A 16738-nucleotide genomic window follows, 5' to 3' on the forward strand; every position below is an offset into this window, starting at 1 on the left:
ATGCTGTTGTTTAAATGTATGACAGGTCAGGCACTGTGTACTGTGTTTTATATACACTGATTAATTCTCACCTGGATGGGCTTTGTGAGATAGACATTACTGACTTCTACTTATTTACCATAAACCTCTAAGTATATTATTATTTAAACTTCCTAAACCTTTGAAGGTTTTTATTCCCATTTTACAGATGAGGAAACCAAGTCATGAGGATTAATTGTGATACAGTTTATAAAGTGCTTAGCACGATTCCTGGTACAGGGTAAAGGCTCAGTCAATGTTAGCTACTACAGAAATCATTATTATTAACTTGTTTAATTATAGACAAAGAACCTGAGGCATAAAGAGTTTAAGTAGCTTTTTCAAGGCAACACAATTAGTGAGTGGACATTTGAGACATTTAGACATGGGTTTGAATTCTGGATCTGCAACTTACTCTCCTCAATAGCACGTACACGGAGCCACAAGCTCCACGCAGCACAGTCTTCCATAATATGTACCTAACGAGGATCGACAAGAGCGACCAAGGAACGAGCACGCAACTCAACTGCCTTTTCCATCCTGCTGCTTATGATGGGAGACACATAGAATAATTCTCTTTTTTTCCTGTTCTTTCCAAGAGTTTTGTGAATCTCCAAACAAGACAGTGAAGCATTGCCTGGATGGTATCTGACCAAATAGGGAGACTGGAAAAAAACAAATTGAAACAAAGCAGCAGCAGCAGTAGCAACAACAAAACACAAGGAATCAGGAGTTTTAGAATTTTTTTTTTTTAACCTGGAAAGACACCTTGATTTGCTGACAGATCTGTGCTAGTGTTGCCACTATCCAAATATAAGTATTAAAATGATTAGGACAATTATGGATTACTGAGGACAGGGAAAGTCCTTATTCCCAAATGACTTGGCTGATTGCCACTGTGATTATCCAGACTCGGTTCATGATAGATTGATAGAACTAACACTACCAAGAACATTGGGACAAAGTTGATCTACTTACGACCATCCACAGTTCTGGCCTCGAGATGCACAAGGTCTGGTTCCTTGTTCGACCCCATCACAGACCTAAAAAAAATGAAGAAACATGAAAAGAAACAAACATCCCCATTAATGACTTCACACATGCCTTAGAGGAACTCAGCAGGGCCAACAGACCATTAATATCCACAGGCTTCTAAAATTGCAATCCTAGGAATATATCTACTCTATTTATTTATATAGCCTGACAGTAAAATTTCCACTTCAAATAAAAACGATAATGAAAACTTTATTTGATGAAGGCCAGGCTGAACTCTGGCAAGGATATTGCATGTTATTAGCTCAGACTTGCAAATAAGTCCTGCACATGGCATCTGTGTACTCCTGCAAGAATCTCACCGACAGCATATTAAACTTTCAAAACTTATCAGGCAGATGCCAGGCATACTGCTTTAGCTGGGTGATTTAAACAGTGATTTACATAGCGAACTGATCTAATTAATTTTTTCATTTGAAATTTGCAGAACCACCTCCTAGTGCCTTGTGGACTATGAACAAACCACGTGACCCAACCAATGCAGAGACAACCAGAGCAGAGTGACCATTCTGTGCATTGTTAAATTAATGTGAGGGGAAAATTCAGATGCACCCACTTTGAGATATGTGCTTGAAACCATATGTGTAAATAACATAAAACCCTATTTAAAATGCCTTGGAGGCCCATAGTAGTCTGTGAACCATATCAAATGGAAAATAAATAATATGGGCAATCATACTCTAGGATTTTTATACAGCAAGATTAGTTAAACTTGAGACGGTCTGTACATTTAAAAAAAAAAATCAGGATTTGCAGAACTTTAATGTGTTACATTTCTACATGGAAAATAGTCAAATGCCTCCCAACTGGTCCCTCTGCCTGCCCTCAGCCACTCAGCTCTTCCATCCAATCCATACTAGAAAATGCAGATGTTAAAAATGCTTGTCACCTTGAGGACTTCGTGTGGTACCTGAGATCCCACAGGGCTCACATTTGCTGCCTCACCTCCTGCCACACTGAAAGATTTTGCCATCCCCTGAAAGCACCACATTCACATCCTCACCTCTCGGAGAGCCTCTGTAAACCTCTGTCTTTAGCTTGCAATGCTCTTCTCCAGTTTCACTGAATCCTCTTTAACTTTTATTTTAAGACATAACTGAAAAGTCACTTCCACTGTTAAATACATCCCAGTTACAAAAGGAAAAACATTCTCCTCCTATCAACAAATATTCATTGTGATACAAATCCTGTCAGATACTTATCACAGTTTGTTATACACAATTATTTTTGTGCTTTTCCCAGTGTGCAAGTAACCTCCTCCCCCAATGCACACAGACACCGAACAGAGCTACTGGAGGAGCTTCATTTTAAACATTTTATATTCATGTACACACACACACACACACACACACACACACACAAACACACACACACACATACATGTAGTTCCTGGCATATCACAGATAGTCAAATGCAGAATAAAAGAAGGAAGGAAACAAAGAAAGATTAAAGGAAAAAAGGAAGGAAGGAAGGGAGGGAGAGAGGAAAAGAGAAGGGGGTGTGTATAAAGGTCTGTGAACTTTTCAAAATAAGTAAATTAATCATTCTCTTAGGGACATTCCCAGAACGCTTCTTTTTTTTTTTTTTTTTTTTTTTTTTTTAATTTTATTTTGTCGATATACATTGTAGCTGATTAATGCTCCCCATCACCAAAACCTCCCTCCCTTCTCCCTCCCCCCTCCCCCCCAACCATGTCCTTTCTGTTTGTTTGTTGTATCAACTTCAAATAATTGTGGTTGTTATATCTTCTTCCCCCCCCCCCCCGGTTTGTGTGTGTATGTGTGTATGTGTGTGTGTGAATTTATATATTAATTTTTAGCTCCCACCAATAAGTGAGAACATGTGGTATTTCTCTTTCTGTGCCTGACTTGTTTCACTTAATATAATTCTCTCGAGGTCCATCCATGTTGTTGCAAATGGCAGTATTTCATTCGTTTTTATAGCTGAGTAGTATTCCATTGTGTAGATGTACCACATTTTCCGTATCCACTCATCTGATGATGGGCATTTGGGCTGGTTCCAACTCTTGGCTATTGTAAAGAGTGCTGCGATGAACATTGGGGAACAGGTATACCTTCGACTTGATGATTTCCATTCCTCTGGGTATATTCCCAACAGTGGGATGGCTGGGTCGTATGGTAGATCTATTTGCAATTGTTTAAGGAACCTCCATACCATTTTCCATAGAGGCTGCACCATTTTGCAGTCCCACCAACAATGTATGAGAGTTCCTTTTTCTCCGCAGCCTCGCCAGCATTTATCGTTCATAGTCTTTTGGATTTTAGCCATCCTAACTGGGGTTAGATGGTATCTCAATGTGGTTTTGATTTGCATTTCCCGGATGCTGAGTGATGTTGAGCATTTTTTCATATGTCTGTTGGCCATTTGGATATCTTCCTTAGAGAAATGCCTACTTAGCTCTTTTGCCCATTTTTTAATTGGGTTGCTTGTTTTCTTCTTGTAAAGTTGTTTGAGTTCCTTATATATTCTGGATATTAATCCTTTGTCAGATGTATATTTGGCAAATATTTTCTCCCACTCTGTTGGTTGTCTTTTAACTCTTTTAATTGTTTCTTTTGCTGTGCAGAAGCTTTTTAGTTTGATATAATCCCATTTGTTTACTTTTCCTTTGGTTGCCCGTGCTTTTGGGGTCGTATTCATGAAGTCTGTGCCCAGTCCTATTTCCTGAAGTGTTTCCCCTATGTTTTCTTTAAGAAGTTTTATTGTCTCAGGGTGTATATTTAAATCCTTAATCCATTTTGAGTTGATTTTAGTATACGGTGAGAGGTATGGATCTAGTTTCATTCTCCTGCATATCGATATCCAGTTATCCCAGCACCACTTGCTGAAGAGGCAGTCCCTTCCCCAGTGAATAGGCTTGGTGCGTTTGTCAAAGATCAGATGGCAGTAAGTGTGTGCGTTGATTTCTGGATTCTCTATTCTATTCCATTGGTCAGTGTGTCTGTTTTTATGCCAGTACCATACTGTTTTGGTTATTATAGCTTTGTAGTATAGCTTAAAGTCAGGTAGTGTTATGCCTCCAGCTTTATTTTTTTTGCTGAGCATTGCTTTGGCTATTCGTGGTCTTTTATTGTTCCATATAAATGTCTGAATAGTTTTTTCCATTTCTGAGAAAAATGTCTTTGGAATTTTGATGGGGATTGCATTGAATTTGTATATCACTTTGGGTAGTATGGACATTTTCACTATGTTGATTCTTCCAATCCAAGAGCATGGAATATCTTTCCATCTTCTTGTATCCTCTCTAATTTCTCTCAGCAGTGGTTTGTAGTTCTCATTATAGAGATTTTTCACCTCCTTGGTTAACTCAATTCCTAAGTATTTTATTTTTTTGGTGGCTATTGTAAATGGGCAGGCTTTCTTGATTTCTCCTTCTGCATGTTCACTATTGGAGAAAAGAAATGCTACTGATTTTTGTGTGTTGATTTTGTATCCTGCTACTGTGCTGAAATCATTTATCAATTCCAACAGTTTTTTTGTAGAGGTTTTAGGCTGTTCGATATATAGGATCATGTCATCTGCAAACAGGGACAGTTTGACTTCATCTTTTCCAATCTGGATGCCCTTTATTTCCTTCTCTTCTCTGATTGCTCTGGCTAGTACTTCCAACACTATGTTGAATAGGAGTGGTGAGAGTGGGCATCCTTGTCTAGTGCCTGTTCTTAAAGGAAAAGCTTTCAGCTTTTCCCCATTCAGGATGATATTGGCAGTGGGTTTGTCATATATGGCTTTAATTATGTTGAGATACTTTCCCTCTATACCTAACTTATAGAGGGTCTTTGTCATGAATGAGTGCTGAACTTTATCAAATGCTTTTTCAGCATCTATAGAGATGATCATATGGTCCTTGTGTTTGAGTTTATTAATATGGTGTATCACATTTATTGATTTGCGTATGTTGAACCAACCTTGCATCCCTGGGATGAATCCCACTTGATCGTGATGAATAATTTTTCGTATGTGTTGCTGTATTCTGTTTGCTAGTATTTTAGTGAGGATTTTTGCATCTATATTCATCAAGGATATCGGCCTGTAGTTTTCTTTTTTGGTTATATCTTTACCTGGTTTTGGTATCAGGATGATGTTTGCTTCATAGAATGAGTTTGGGAGATTTGCGTCCGTTTCAATCTTTTGGAATAGTTTGTAAAGAATCGGTGTCAATTCCTCTTTGAATGTTTGGTAAAATTCTGCTGTGAATCCATCTGGTCCTGGGCTTTTCTTTGTTGGGAGCCTTCTGATAACAGCTTCAATCTCCTTTATTGTTATTGGTCTGTTCAAATTTTCTACGTCTTCACGGTTCAGTTTTGGGAGCTTGTGTGTGTCCAGAAATTTATCCATTTCCTCCAGATTTTCAAATTTGTTGACGTATAGTTGTTTATAGTAGTCTCGAATGATTCCTTGTATTTCAGATGAATCAGTTGTAATATCGCCTTTTTCATTTCTAATTTTTGTTATTTGAGTCTTCTCTCTTCTTTTTTTTGTTAGCCATGCTAATGGTTTGTCAATTTTATTTATCTTTTCAAAAAACCAACTTTTTGATTCGTTGATCTTTTGAATTGTTTTTTGGTTTTCAATTTCATTCAGTTCTGCTCTGATCTTAATGATTTCTTTCTGTCTGCTAACTTTAGGATTGGATTGTTCTTGTTTTTCTAGTTCTTTAAGGTGAAGTGTTAGGTTGTTCACTTGCCATCTTTCCATTCTTCTGAAGTGAGCATTTAATGCAATAAATTTTCCCCTCAATACTGCTTTTGCAGTATCCCACAGGTTTTGGTATGATGTATCATTGTTTTCATTAGTTTCAATAAACTTTTTGATTTCCTGCTTGATTTCTTCTTGGACCCATATGTCATTAAGTAGAATGCTGTTTAATTTCCATGTGTTTGTATAGTTTCCAGAGTTTTGTTTGTTATTAATTTCTAGTTTTAATCCACTGTGGTCTGAGAAGATACATGGGATAATTCCAATTTTTTTGAATTTATTGAGACTTGATTTGTGACCTAATATGTGATCTATCTTGGAGAATGATCCATGTGCTGATGAGAAGAATGAATATTCTGAGGTTGTTGGGTGGAATGTTCTGTAGATATCTGCCAATTCCAATTGGTCTAGAGTCTTGTTTAGATCTTGTGTTTCTCTACTGATTCTTTGCCTAGATGATCTGTCTAATATTGACAGTGGAGTGTTCAGGTCCCCTGCTATTATGGTATTAGTGTCTATTTCCTTCTTTAGGTCTAATAGAGTTTGTTTTATAAATCTGGCTGCTCCAACATTGGGTGCGTACATATTTATGATTGTTATGTCTTCTTGATGGATCAGTCCTTTTATCATTAAGTAGTCTCCCTCATTGTCTCTTTTTATGGTTTTTAGTTTAAAGTCTATTTTGTCAGATATAAGAATAGCCACTCCAGCTCGTTTTTCTTTTCTGTTTGCATGGTAAATCTTTTTCCATCCTTTCACTCTTAGTCTGTGTGAATCTTTATGGGTGAGGTGGGTCTCTTGTAGGCAGCATATAGTTGGGTCCTGCTTTTTGATCCAGTCAGCCAGTCTGTGTCTTTTAATTGGGGAATTTAAGCCTTTAACATTAAGAGTTGTTATTGAAAGGTGTTGATTTATTCCTAGCATTTTATTGGTTGTTTGGTTGTCTTAGGTGTCTTTTGTTCCTTGCTTTCTGATTTACTGTTTGGTTTCTTTGTTTGTTGGTTCCTTAGGTTGTAGATAGTGTTTTTGTTAGCTTGTTTTCTCTTCATGAATGCCATTTGTATTGTACTAGCGGGTTAGATTTTTCTTAGGTTTTTATGGCAGTGGTAGTTACTTTTCAGGAACCAAACCCAGTACTCCCTTGAGGATTTCTTGTAAGGGTGGTCTTGTGGTAGTGAACTCCCGCAGTTTTTGTTTGTCTGAGAAATATACTATTTGCCCCTCATTTCGGAAGGATAGCCTTGCAGGGTAGAGTATTCTTGGCTGGCAATCTTTGTCTTTTAGTATTTTGAAAATATCATCCCATTCCTTTCTAGCTTTTAGGGTTTGTGATGAAAAGTCTGATGTTAACCTGATTGGGGCTCCCTTATAGGTGATTTGACGCTTCTCTCTTGCAGCTTTTAAGATTCTCTCTTCGTCTCTGAGTTTTGCCAATTTGACTATGACATGTCTTGGAGAAGGCCTTTTTGGGTTGAATACGTTTGGAGATCGTTGAGCTTCCTGGATCTGAAGATCTGTGATTTTTCCTATACCTGGGAAGTTTTCTGCCACTATTTTGTTGAATATGTTTTCAATGGAATCTCCATTTTCCTCCCCTTCTGGAATACCCATGACTCGGATATTTGAGCGCTTGAGGTTGTCTGATATCTCTCTCAGATTTTCTTCCATGTCCTTGATTCTTTTTTCTTTCTTTTTGTCTGCTTGTGTTATTTCAAACAGCCCATCTTCAAGTTCAGAGGTTCTCTCTTCAACTTCGACAAGCCTGCTGGTTAAACTCTCCGTTGTGTTTTTTATTTCGCTGAATAACTTCTTCAGTTCAGCAAGTTCTGCTACATTTTTTTTCAGGACATTGATTTCCTTGTATATTTCCTCTTTCAGATCCTGTATACTTTTCCTCATTTCATCATGATGTCTAGCTGAGTTTTCTTGTATCTCATTCAGTTTCCTTAGAATTATCACTCGAAATTCCTTGTCAGTTATTTCAAGGGCTTCTTGTTCTATAGGATCTAGAGTATGAGATTTATTAACTTTTGGTGGTGTACTTTCTTGATTTTTTGTATTTCTGGTGTCTTTTTTTTGGTATTTATTCATTGTGGCAGGGGGTTTCACAGTCCACCGGTTTGAGACTAATGACTAGGATGTTGCTGTGGTTGCCAATTTGGTATGGCTCCCGCCGTGACTGCTCAGTTGGCCTCTAGTGTCTTGTGTGTGTGGTTGCCTCGGGTCTTGGGCTTCTCCGGGGATCCACCTTTCTGGTCAGCTTGTACTCTGCTGGGCTGGTGGATCACGTACCACAGGGTGTGTGATCTCTGTTGAGCTTTCACTTTCTGTACAGGACTTCTCCCCTTTCCGTGTGCTCTGGCCCAGGCTGTTAGATCGTGCAGTGGCGACCCCACCGGGTGTGTGGTTTCTGTCGAGTCTCCGCCTCCCTGGCCGCACGTCTCCCCCCTCTGTGCACACTGTGCTGGGTTGGGGCGTGTCTTCTGCACCCCTCGTCTATCAGCTGGGCCTTCAAGACCCTGCTCAGCACCGCCTCGCCCAGGAAGTCTACCAGGTTTCTGCTAGGCACAGACGACCGGTCTCTCTGGGTGCCTTTGTAGCACTGTGTAGATCTTTCTCGGGTCTTGTTCACCTTTGTATCCCCCCGGTATAAACCGAGTCTAGTGCCCGCCTGCAGCCTGCTCTCCGGCAGGTTCAAGCGGACCTGGGAACTCTCCTACCACACTATTCCCAACCAGAAATTCGTTAGGCTTTTTTCCAAACTGGTGGTCGCAGAGATGGTATCTGCCTCCCAGTAACAGGAAGTTTACCGGGGCGGAGTCCAGGGTGTGGTGGAGTGACAGTTGGCCCGCCCGTACTTCCTAGCCCTCCCAAAACTGGTCGGGACGCCCCACACCCCCAGCCCCACCAGAGAACCGTGGAGGGAGTGGGAGAGGAGGTCGGCCCGCAGGGTCCGGAAAGCCCCGCACCAGGCCAAGCAAATGGGCTCAGTGATGGCCGAGCAGGGCGGAGCTGCCCGCACCTGGGAAAATGGAGGCAGCACCGGGGCAGTGAGTGGCCTGGTGGTGCAGGCGGGGAGCCGCATGGGCATCCACCCCCCGAACAGAGCTGTGCCAGGGATCACTCACAGTGCTGTGCCAGGTCGGGCGCTCGCTCTGTCTCTGGTTTGTTGCCTTCCGTGTTCTCGGCGCTGCCGCCTCGGGCTGTTCAGTCACGGCGCCGCTCGGGCGCTCCCAGGAGTCTTCTTTAATGCCGGCCTGAAACCTCGAATCCTGGATAGGGCAGCTGGCCGCCTTCAGTGCGGCCCCAGCCTCCGGGATCCTGGCTGCATTCACAGCAGCCCTGGCGCCGTGTTCCCTGTTTCAAGACTCACTTTTGCAGCTAAGAATCAGTTCTTTTCCTGCTCCACACTTCAAAGCTGTTGCCTGTAAATGAGGCAGCCTCTCCTGCCGGGGGCAAAGTGGCGTTGAGCCCCCATGACCGGCCAGCAGCAGCAGTCCTCCCTTAAGAGATGGCCAGAGGAAGGTCCACAAGTTTCCCGGCTGCCTGAGGCCCAGTGGCCACCTTTTCCACCTCAGCTACTCCGCGCCAGCCGCCGCAGCCGCCGCCATCTTGAAACTCCGTCCCCAGAACGCTTCTTATGTGAACTCATTTCCCCAACTCAAAGAGTCTGAGGCCTGGCTAGCTTAGTCTCTCTTTACCTTTAGAAAATTAGTCTCCTTAAGGCCTTATTAACTCTGTCAGGAAGTTTTCTCTGATTGACACGTGGCCTGAAATTCAGAGTCTATGCTCAAAACACTAAATCCCGTTGTCTTCTTCTCCCAGGAAGCAGACATTTCCTAACAAGAGTCTTATAACTTCCCCCAAAGAGACAGGGGACATGCCTTTGGACATTTCACATCATCAGAAGCTGCTTGTATACAGGCAGAAGGTGATCCTTTCACCATCCTTTCTGTTAAGTACTGTAGCGACTGCTCGACTGTTCGTCTACAGGCTGAAGTGGTGATTGGGGCCACAGGCGACCTCTCCTGACAAGGCCACAAATCGTGAGCATTAAAAAAGAAAATGAGGGGCCGAGCCCGTGGCGCACTTGGTAGAGTGCTGCGCTGGGAGCGCGGCAACGCTCCCGCCGCGGGTTCGGATCCTATATAGGACTGACCAGTGCACTCACTGGCTGAGTGCCGGTCACGAAAAAACGACAAAAAAAAAAAAAAAAAAAAAAAAAAAAAGAAAGAAAATGAGCTCCCTGACAAGCCTCCAAGTAGAAAGCTCAGCAGGCAACTGTTTTTTCAAAATATTAATGGGTAGTTACATCTTATTCATCTGTCCACCTGCTCTGAGTTTCTTCCTTGAAATGACTACCACCTTTCATTCCCAGGAGAAGCTGGCATCCCAGAAGCACAATGTCAAAAACTAGCATGGAAACCCATCTGCTAGGCTTATGGTTAGTGTCAACAGGAAGCTAAATAACTACACTGGACCCAGTTGCATCTTTCCATGTGCTCATGGCCCCAAATCAATAACAGCAATAGTTTCTTAAGATCTCATATTATTCCTAAGGGCAGGAGTTACTGTTCCAACTACAGTTTACCCCCTTATCAACTAACGAAAAAGATACAAGAGCAAGATAGACTCCTCTGTTTTTCCAAAATCGATTATGGCTCACTAACCCCCTTACCCTGCCTAATTTTTTTTCCATCTTTAGTGAAACAATTATAACAACAAAATAAAACTTTAAATATTAAAGTCAAATCACAGAGTTCCCAATAATCTTTATTTGCTGATGGGCTCACACCTAAACCGAGTGGCCTAGAAGTACCTCTAGCAGTCATAAATAACTACTGCTGCTTTTACTTTATGGCTTTGCTGAATTCTTAATTGCTAAACTAAACAAGGCTGAATGTCTGTGCAGTGCTGGTTTTAATGGTCCTGTCACTGACCAGACACCTGGGGGAAGGTTACTCTAGCCCGTATATACTCCTGCATTTTAGTTGGAACTATGAAGTTGGGTGATTTTTTTGCATGTTTTAAGACCAACTGTGTGTATTATCATCATCAAAGAAAAACAGTATAAACATAAAATTTAATTCTAAATGATTTTATGTGCAGAGTCGGATCTCAAGACTGGTTCAGGCATCTCCATCCAAACATGTTAGTAAGTGTGACTTTTGGAATTAAGCACTAGAAGCTGGGAAACTTTGCTTTATGCTTTTAGATCGCCTTGTACACAGCACTGGCATAGTTCATCATGGTTTGCTGGATCTCTTTGCATAAATGGCTCTCTTACTGCACTGAGCTCCCAAAGAGCAGCTGTTCTGTCTTTTATCACTGAATTCTCTGTGCTTATCAAAGCATAGAGAAGCACATTTTCCAAGAAAAAAGAAAAAGAAAAAAGTTAACATTTTTACACTGGTCAATATTTACTATCTTATATAGTTGGTTATTCAATTCTGGGCCTCAGAAAGAACCTTTTGATAAATGAGATGAAAAATTTGGTTCAGGATCCTTTAATTATAGAAAAAGGCAATAGGTAGCTGTATCTTGTATACCTTTATATTGCCTTTATGTCTAACTGGGAAAATGAGGTCCCTTCTTGAACTAGATTTCATGGAAGGGAAGAGGAGTCTTTATGTCTGTGTACATGCTCGTGTCTCTGCCTAAAATCCCCTCTTCTTCCTTTTCCTTCTTCATAACTCTTATTGCTGGGGCTCAGCTGCTATGACTGAAGTTGAAAATAGGCTTCCACTGCCAGTGGGGGTTCCACTTACGCCAAGCTAGATATGTCTTCTGAGACTTTCAGATCTATGCACATACTTTTGCACAACAAAAATTAGGCCATGTTAACAACTGGTGACTCATTTGCCTACCTTTCTAATTGACAGACAAGCTCAAACTTTTACATGTATCTGTACCAGGCACCTGCATGCCACACACAGGCATTCACAAAATATTTACTGAATGGTTCTGGAGAAAGGAGGAGTGCACAAACCAGCCATGTCAGCATTTATCAATTCATCTGTATGCATCACATTTGGTAAATTGCTTAACATGTCTGTGCTTTCATTTTTCAATCTATAAAAAGAAGGTGAAATAAGTTTTCTTAGGATATAGATCTTAAAGTACCTGGAAGATTCCTAGCGCATAGCAAGGACTCAGAAAACGCAACTGATTTCTTTCTTCTCTATCTCCACCTTTTGATTTCAAGAGATGGGTAGGGAATATTAATACTCAAGAAATTAAAATTAATGTTGGTATCAAAAGCTTCTTCGAATATCACAGGTGCCCCACTAAGATAAATGATTTATCAAAATTATTTATTATCATAAGACAAAATTAAGAGTCGATGGCTCAGAGGTTAATTACATAAATAAATAAAATTCACTTGTTTATTTAGCCATGTATTTATTTATTAGAACATTCCAAGCCCCTGTTACGTGATGAGAACAAAGACTATAGATTTTCAGTTCTAAAGAACTTTAGAACAGTAATCCAAAAGAAGCAAGGGTTCTAATATTGGAGGTGCTATTTGAAGACATAGGAAGAATGACTTTTCACTTGCAGATAGAGACCTGGAGGATAAGGACAGTCCAGAAAGCCTTTAGAATAAATGGACTGAATCATCAAAGATATACAACATTATGATGGATGGAAAAAGGGGGTTGGAGAGCATTCTATTTAGAGACAAATAGCAGGTACTAAGGCCCCAGGCCAAAGACAGCATGATCCATGTAGGCATCTACTGTTAAGTCAATAAGCCCGAGCTAGTGTTTTCAACGTAGAGTAGCAGAAGATAAAATGAAAAGTTAGCAGGGGCCAGATGACGAAGCACCTGTCACATAAGGCTATGGTTTTGTTTTGATCCTAAAAGTCATAGGATGGCACTAAAGAAAGTAAAGGACGTGAATTTATAAACAGCTGAAAAGAAGACCTTCAGTCCCTGTCTACGTGTGATCCTCCTTATCGAGTAAAAATGTGAAGTGAAGATCCACATGCTAGGTCAGCTCTGCTGGTTAAAACAAGACAAAACCTTCTGCAGCCTCCTGCATCATTTTTTCAGTATCTTAGGTTGTTGTTCACATTTAGGAGCCATGTTGGAATAAAACCTAAAGATCACCAAAGACAAGAATACAAATAAAAATAAATCACACCCCGATATAGTACACCAGTGATGTTAGCAGTGCAACATCAGCTTTCTGAAATATAATCAGCCAAATGCAGCCTTTGTAGACATTTTCTATAGAGAAATTCAGAAATATCACTAGTTTATCATTCTCCTGGCATTTTGTCTGAGTTTATATGAGTTTAATATAGTGCTCAATAAATGCTGCAGAGCCACAAAATGTCCTGATGTAGATAACCGCAGAGCAAGTATTAAAAAAATAAACACTGTGACAGGATAGCACCTATTCATTCAGATTGAGAATTGCATTTAATGGCACATGGAGGAAGGAGGAGGGATCTGCAGAGAAACAGAGGCTGGGAGGATGGGGATTCCTTCCTTCCTCCCCTTTGTTCTAGATGGAGCAGTCATCAGGGCCACAGAGTCCTCACAGTTTCAGGCCCTTTCCATAAACAATGCTCATTGAAGCAGGTGGTTCTATCTGCTACCCAGAGAAGAAACAAAGTGCCTGGCAAGTACGAGCAGTTGGATACCTTGATGTATTCTTCTATAGTCGAGGGTTTACCCTTCACCTGCCACCACAGCTAAGCTCTCAGACTAGGAAAACCCTGGCTAAAGCCACAACTTTTATTCTTGAACAAAGCATCCTAGCCTAAGATCTCATCTGCTGCTTATCCAGAGCAAATGAGCTAGGTTAAGTAAAATGCAGCCTAAAGGTGTCATTTTAACCTCTCTTTTAAGCCTAAGAAACATGCTTGCTTTCTGCTTTTTTTCTTCTGACTCCAACACAGTCAAACTGGTTTCCCAGAACCAAAGTCACCTACTACAAATAACAAATAAATAGACAAATAAATAAACAAACAAATACAAATGATGCTTGGTCTCCTGAATGCATAATGGCTTACTGACAATCAGCATGGCAAGCAACCTTAAGCCTAGTAAGTTCTACAATTTGTCATCCTTATTCTCCAAGCCAGAATCCCAACTTTTTAGCCATGTGATATTTGCAACAGTGTGTGTGTACATGTGAGTGTGAATGTGTGTAGGAAAGCAGTGTGAGAAACAGGTGTCTGACCTCAAATGAACGAATATATAAAGCTCAGGAGGGCAATGAGGAGGTGAAGATGTCTATTGAACCAAGAGCTTGGTAGAAATACAGGTGAAACTGGAGACGATAATGCTTAGAAACAAGCAACATGTCTAGAGATATCACAATGATCTGATCAGCCAAGACAAATCTTTTTACTGCAGCCCCCCCCAACTCATCTTCCTTACTTTACCTTTTTCTGATATAATGAGTTTGCTTCTTCCACCAACATTTTTATTTCTTGTTTTCTTTTCATTTCCTCACTTTTATTCTCCTTTGTCTTTGTTGTTTCCCGAAGAAGGATGTGGGGATCTGAGAGATACAAGGGACTGTGACCAGATCACCATGTCTGACCCCCAAATGGAAATCATAGAGCCAATGAGATACAGAAAAATAAATTTAAAATGACCAAAGGCTATGGGATCAAAGTAAAGCTACAGCTTACAGTATTTTTAATAAGGTTTCTTTTATTTTATTTTTATTATTATTATTATTTTTTTTCTCTCTTTTTTTTGTGACCGGCCGCACCGCACTCAGCCAGTGAGCGCACCAGCCATACCTATATAGGATCCGAACTCGCAGCCGGAGCGCTGCTGCACTCCCGGTGCCGCACTCTCCTGAGTGCGCCATGGGGTCAGCCCAGGTTTCTTTTATTTTTAAACTTTACTGGTATCATACCCTATGTATTTTTAGCAACTTGTTAATGTTATTAAATAATATACCTTGGAGATGGTTCCATACCAGTACATAAAATTAATGGGATTAACCTCTACCTGCTTTATTGCAATGTATTAAATATAACTATCCAATTATTTGGGGCCTGTTGATGAACCCAAAACAAAAACACATATAAACAAAGAAAAAAAAAAAAAAACAGTGGAAATACACATAAAAATTCATAATAGAAATCACCTTGGGGACAGTGTTGGGATTTTGGGTGATAGTCAAAGGGATCCTTTATCAGTAACTTTTAAATTTGTATAAGATGATGTATATATGTAACATAATATTAATAAATCTGTACTATCAATAAAAAGATAATTTCTCCAGTCTGGAAATACAGTTCAAGGGGGAACAGAGTTAATGTATGTGTGGGGAAAATAGAATAGTTTAGTCAGGCTTCCTTGCCTCAGGTCCAGTTGGGGGTCGTGCAGCACATTTCTTGTAAACAAGTTGTGTGTGGATGGAGTTAGTGAACATGTGCACCCATGTATCTTTTTAATTTGTTGCTATTGTGTGCTCTGCAGTTTGTGAAGTAGAAGCTGGCTGGTAGAGCTCTCATCTAAAAGTAGAGCATGTTTACTCTGCTGGCAGCTGCTCAGTTTTCCTTTGAACTTTGCCAGTAGCAGTTGAGTTTCTGAGTTTCTCTTTGTACTGCCTAGCTCTCAGACATGTATTTGCTGAATAAAGCCTATTCCTACTTCAACCAAGGCTCCAAGGACCTTTTTTGCTGATTACCTTGCTTACAGACCTGCATGGGAAGGGTTTGTGAACAGGTTCAAGGGATCTGTGAGCTCCAGACCCAGCCCTAGCTCTACAATTGGTGTAGGCAGAGTAGTATTCTGAGCAGGTACAGGAGCCAAAAAGCCTTGGAAGAAGGAGGAAATGTGGCTACTTTTGAATATGCTGTGCCTTATGGCCACTTTCCTGTTAATCGGGATCTGGTTGCTGTTTGCTGTACTGCAAGGCAGCATAGACCAGGCAGTACAGCAGAGAGCCCCTTGGGAGTGGGAGGAAATGTGGCTGTCTTTGAGCGTGTGGTGTTTGGTGGCCACTTTTCTGCTGACCGGAGCCTGGCTGCTGCTCACTATGCTGCAAACTGATCAAGAGCTGAAGAAGAAAGCAGAGTTGTTGGAAGCATGAACAATTATCCTGGAGGATGACATGCAGTGACTGGAAGATTTGAAGTGAAAAGCAGATTTGTTGGAAGTGCAGATAAATGTCCTGGAGGATGACGTTCAGCGACTGGCCACTCCAGCTCTCACACCAGGGAAGACGATGAACCCAGTGGTGAGTTGGGGGAGGACCAGGTGTCTCCAGGCATGACCTGTTGTGCATCAGAAAGTGAAACACGAGCAGCCTATGGGACTGGATGGACAACCAGTGGGCAATCCACAGGTGACCCAATTCACCACTATGTCCCATATACACAGGCTGAGTTAGTTGGCTTGGGGAGACAGTTTCAGCAGAAACAGGAGGAGCCCCTGGCTGCTTGGCTTTTGTGGTTATGGGATCTAGGGGTGGAGAGTGTGATATGCTGTGGTGAGGAGATGGAAAAATTGGTCTCCATCACCAAGCATACGTCCCTGAGGCAGCAGCTACAGAATAGCCACAGATATGCACAAGGGCAAGATAATCACTCCTTAATGGAATGGGTGAATGCAGCTGCCTGAACTGTGTGGGCAGATGCTGGAGAACTGCCCAAGATTGTTGGTAAATGGCAAATGTATGCTGAATTAGTTCAAGTCATTTGAGAGCTGGGGACGCAGCAGTCCATGTTTAATGTGTACACTCATGGCCCGGATGATGAAAGTTTTACAGGCAGCATGAGAGACATAGTGCTGCAAAATGCCCCATCAATGTCCTTTGGTTCACTGATGGCCATACTGGCCCCACACATTGGTCGTCCTATACATGAGGTAGCAACCATGATAGCCGGCTTGGGTGAAGTAGAGGAGAGCAGACAAGCAAAAGGGGTCCGAAAGGTGGCTAAGACCAAACCCCCAAGAAATACTCAAGAT

The 16738-nt window shown here is 41.2% G+C and overlaps 1 protein-coding gene across 4 annotated transcripts in view; it reads right to left on the reverse strand.

The window, feature by feature from the left end:
• Positions 1-16738, reverse strand: part of SORCS1 (sortilin related VPS10 domain containing receptor 1) — a 523960-nt gene that overhangs the window by 136163 nt on the left and 371059 nt on the right. For all 4 annotated transcript variants that reach the window (XM_063101912.1, XM_063101913.1, XM_063101914.1 and 1 more), the window contains exon 6: positions 997-1061. In XM_063101912.1, coding sequence (XP_062957982.1) covers positions 997-1061 — 65 coding nt within the window. The remainder of the gene's footprint in view (positions 1-996; positions 1062-16738) is intronic.

This window comes from Cynocephalus volans, chromosome 7, assembly GCF_027409185.1.
Source record: "Cynocephalus volans isolate mCynVol1 chromosome 7, mCynVol1.pri, whole genome shotgun sequence".
Taxonomy (NCBI): Eukaryota; Metazoa; Chordata; class Mammalia; order Dermoptera; family Cynocephalidae; genus Cynocephalus; species Cynocephalus volans.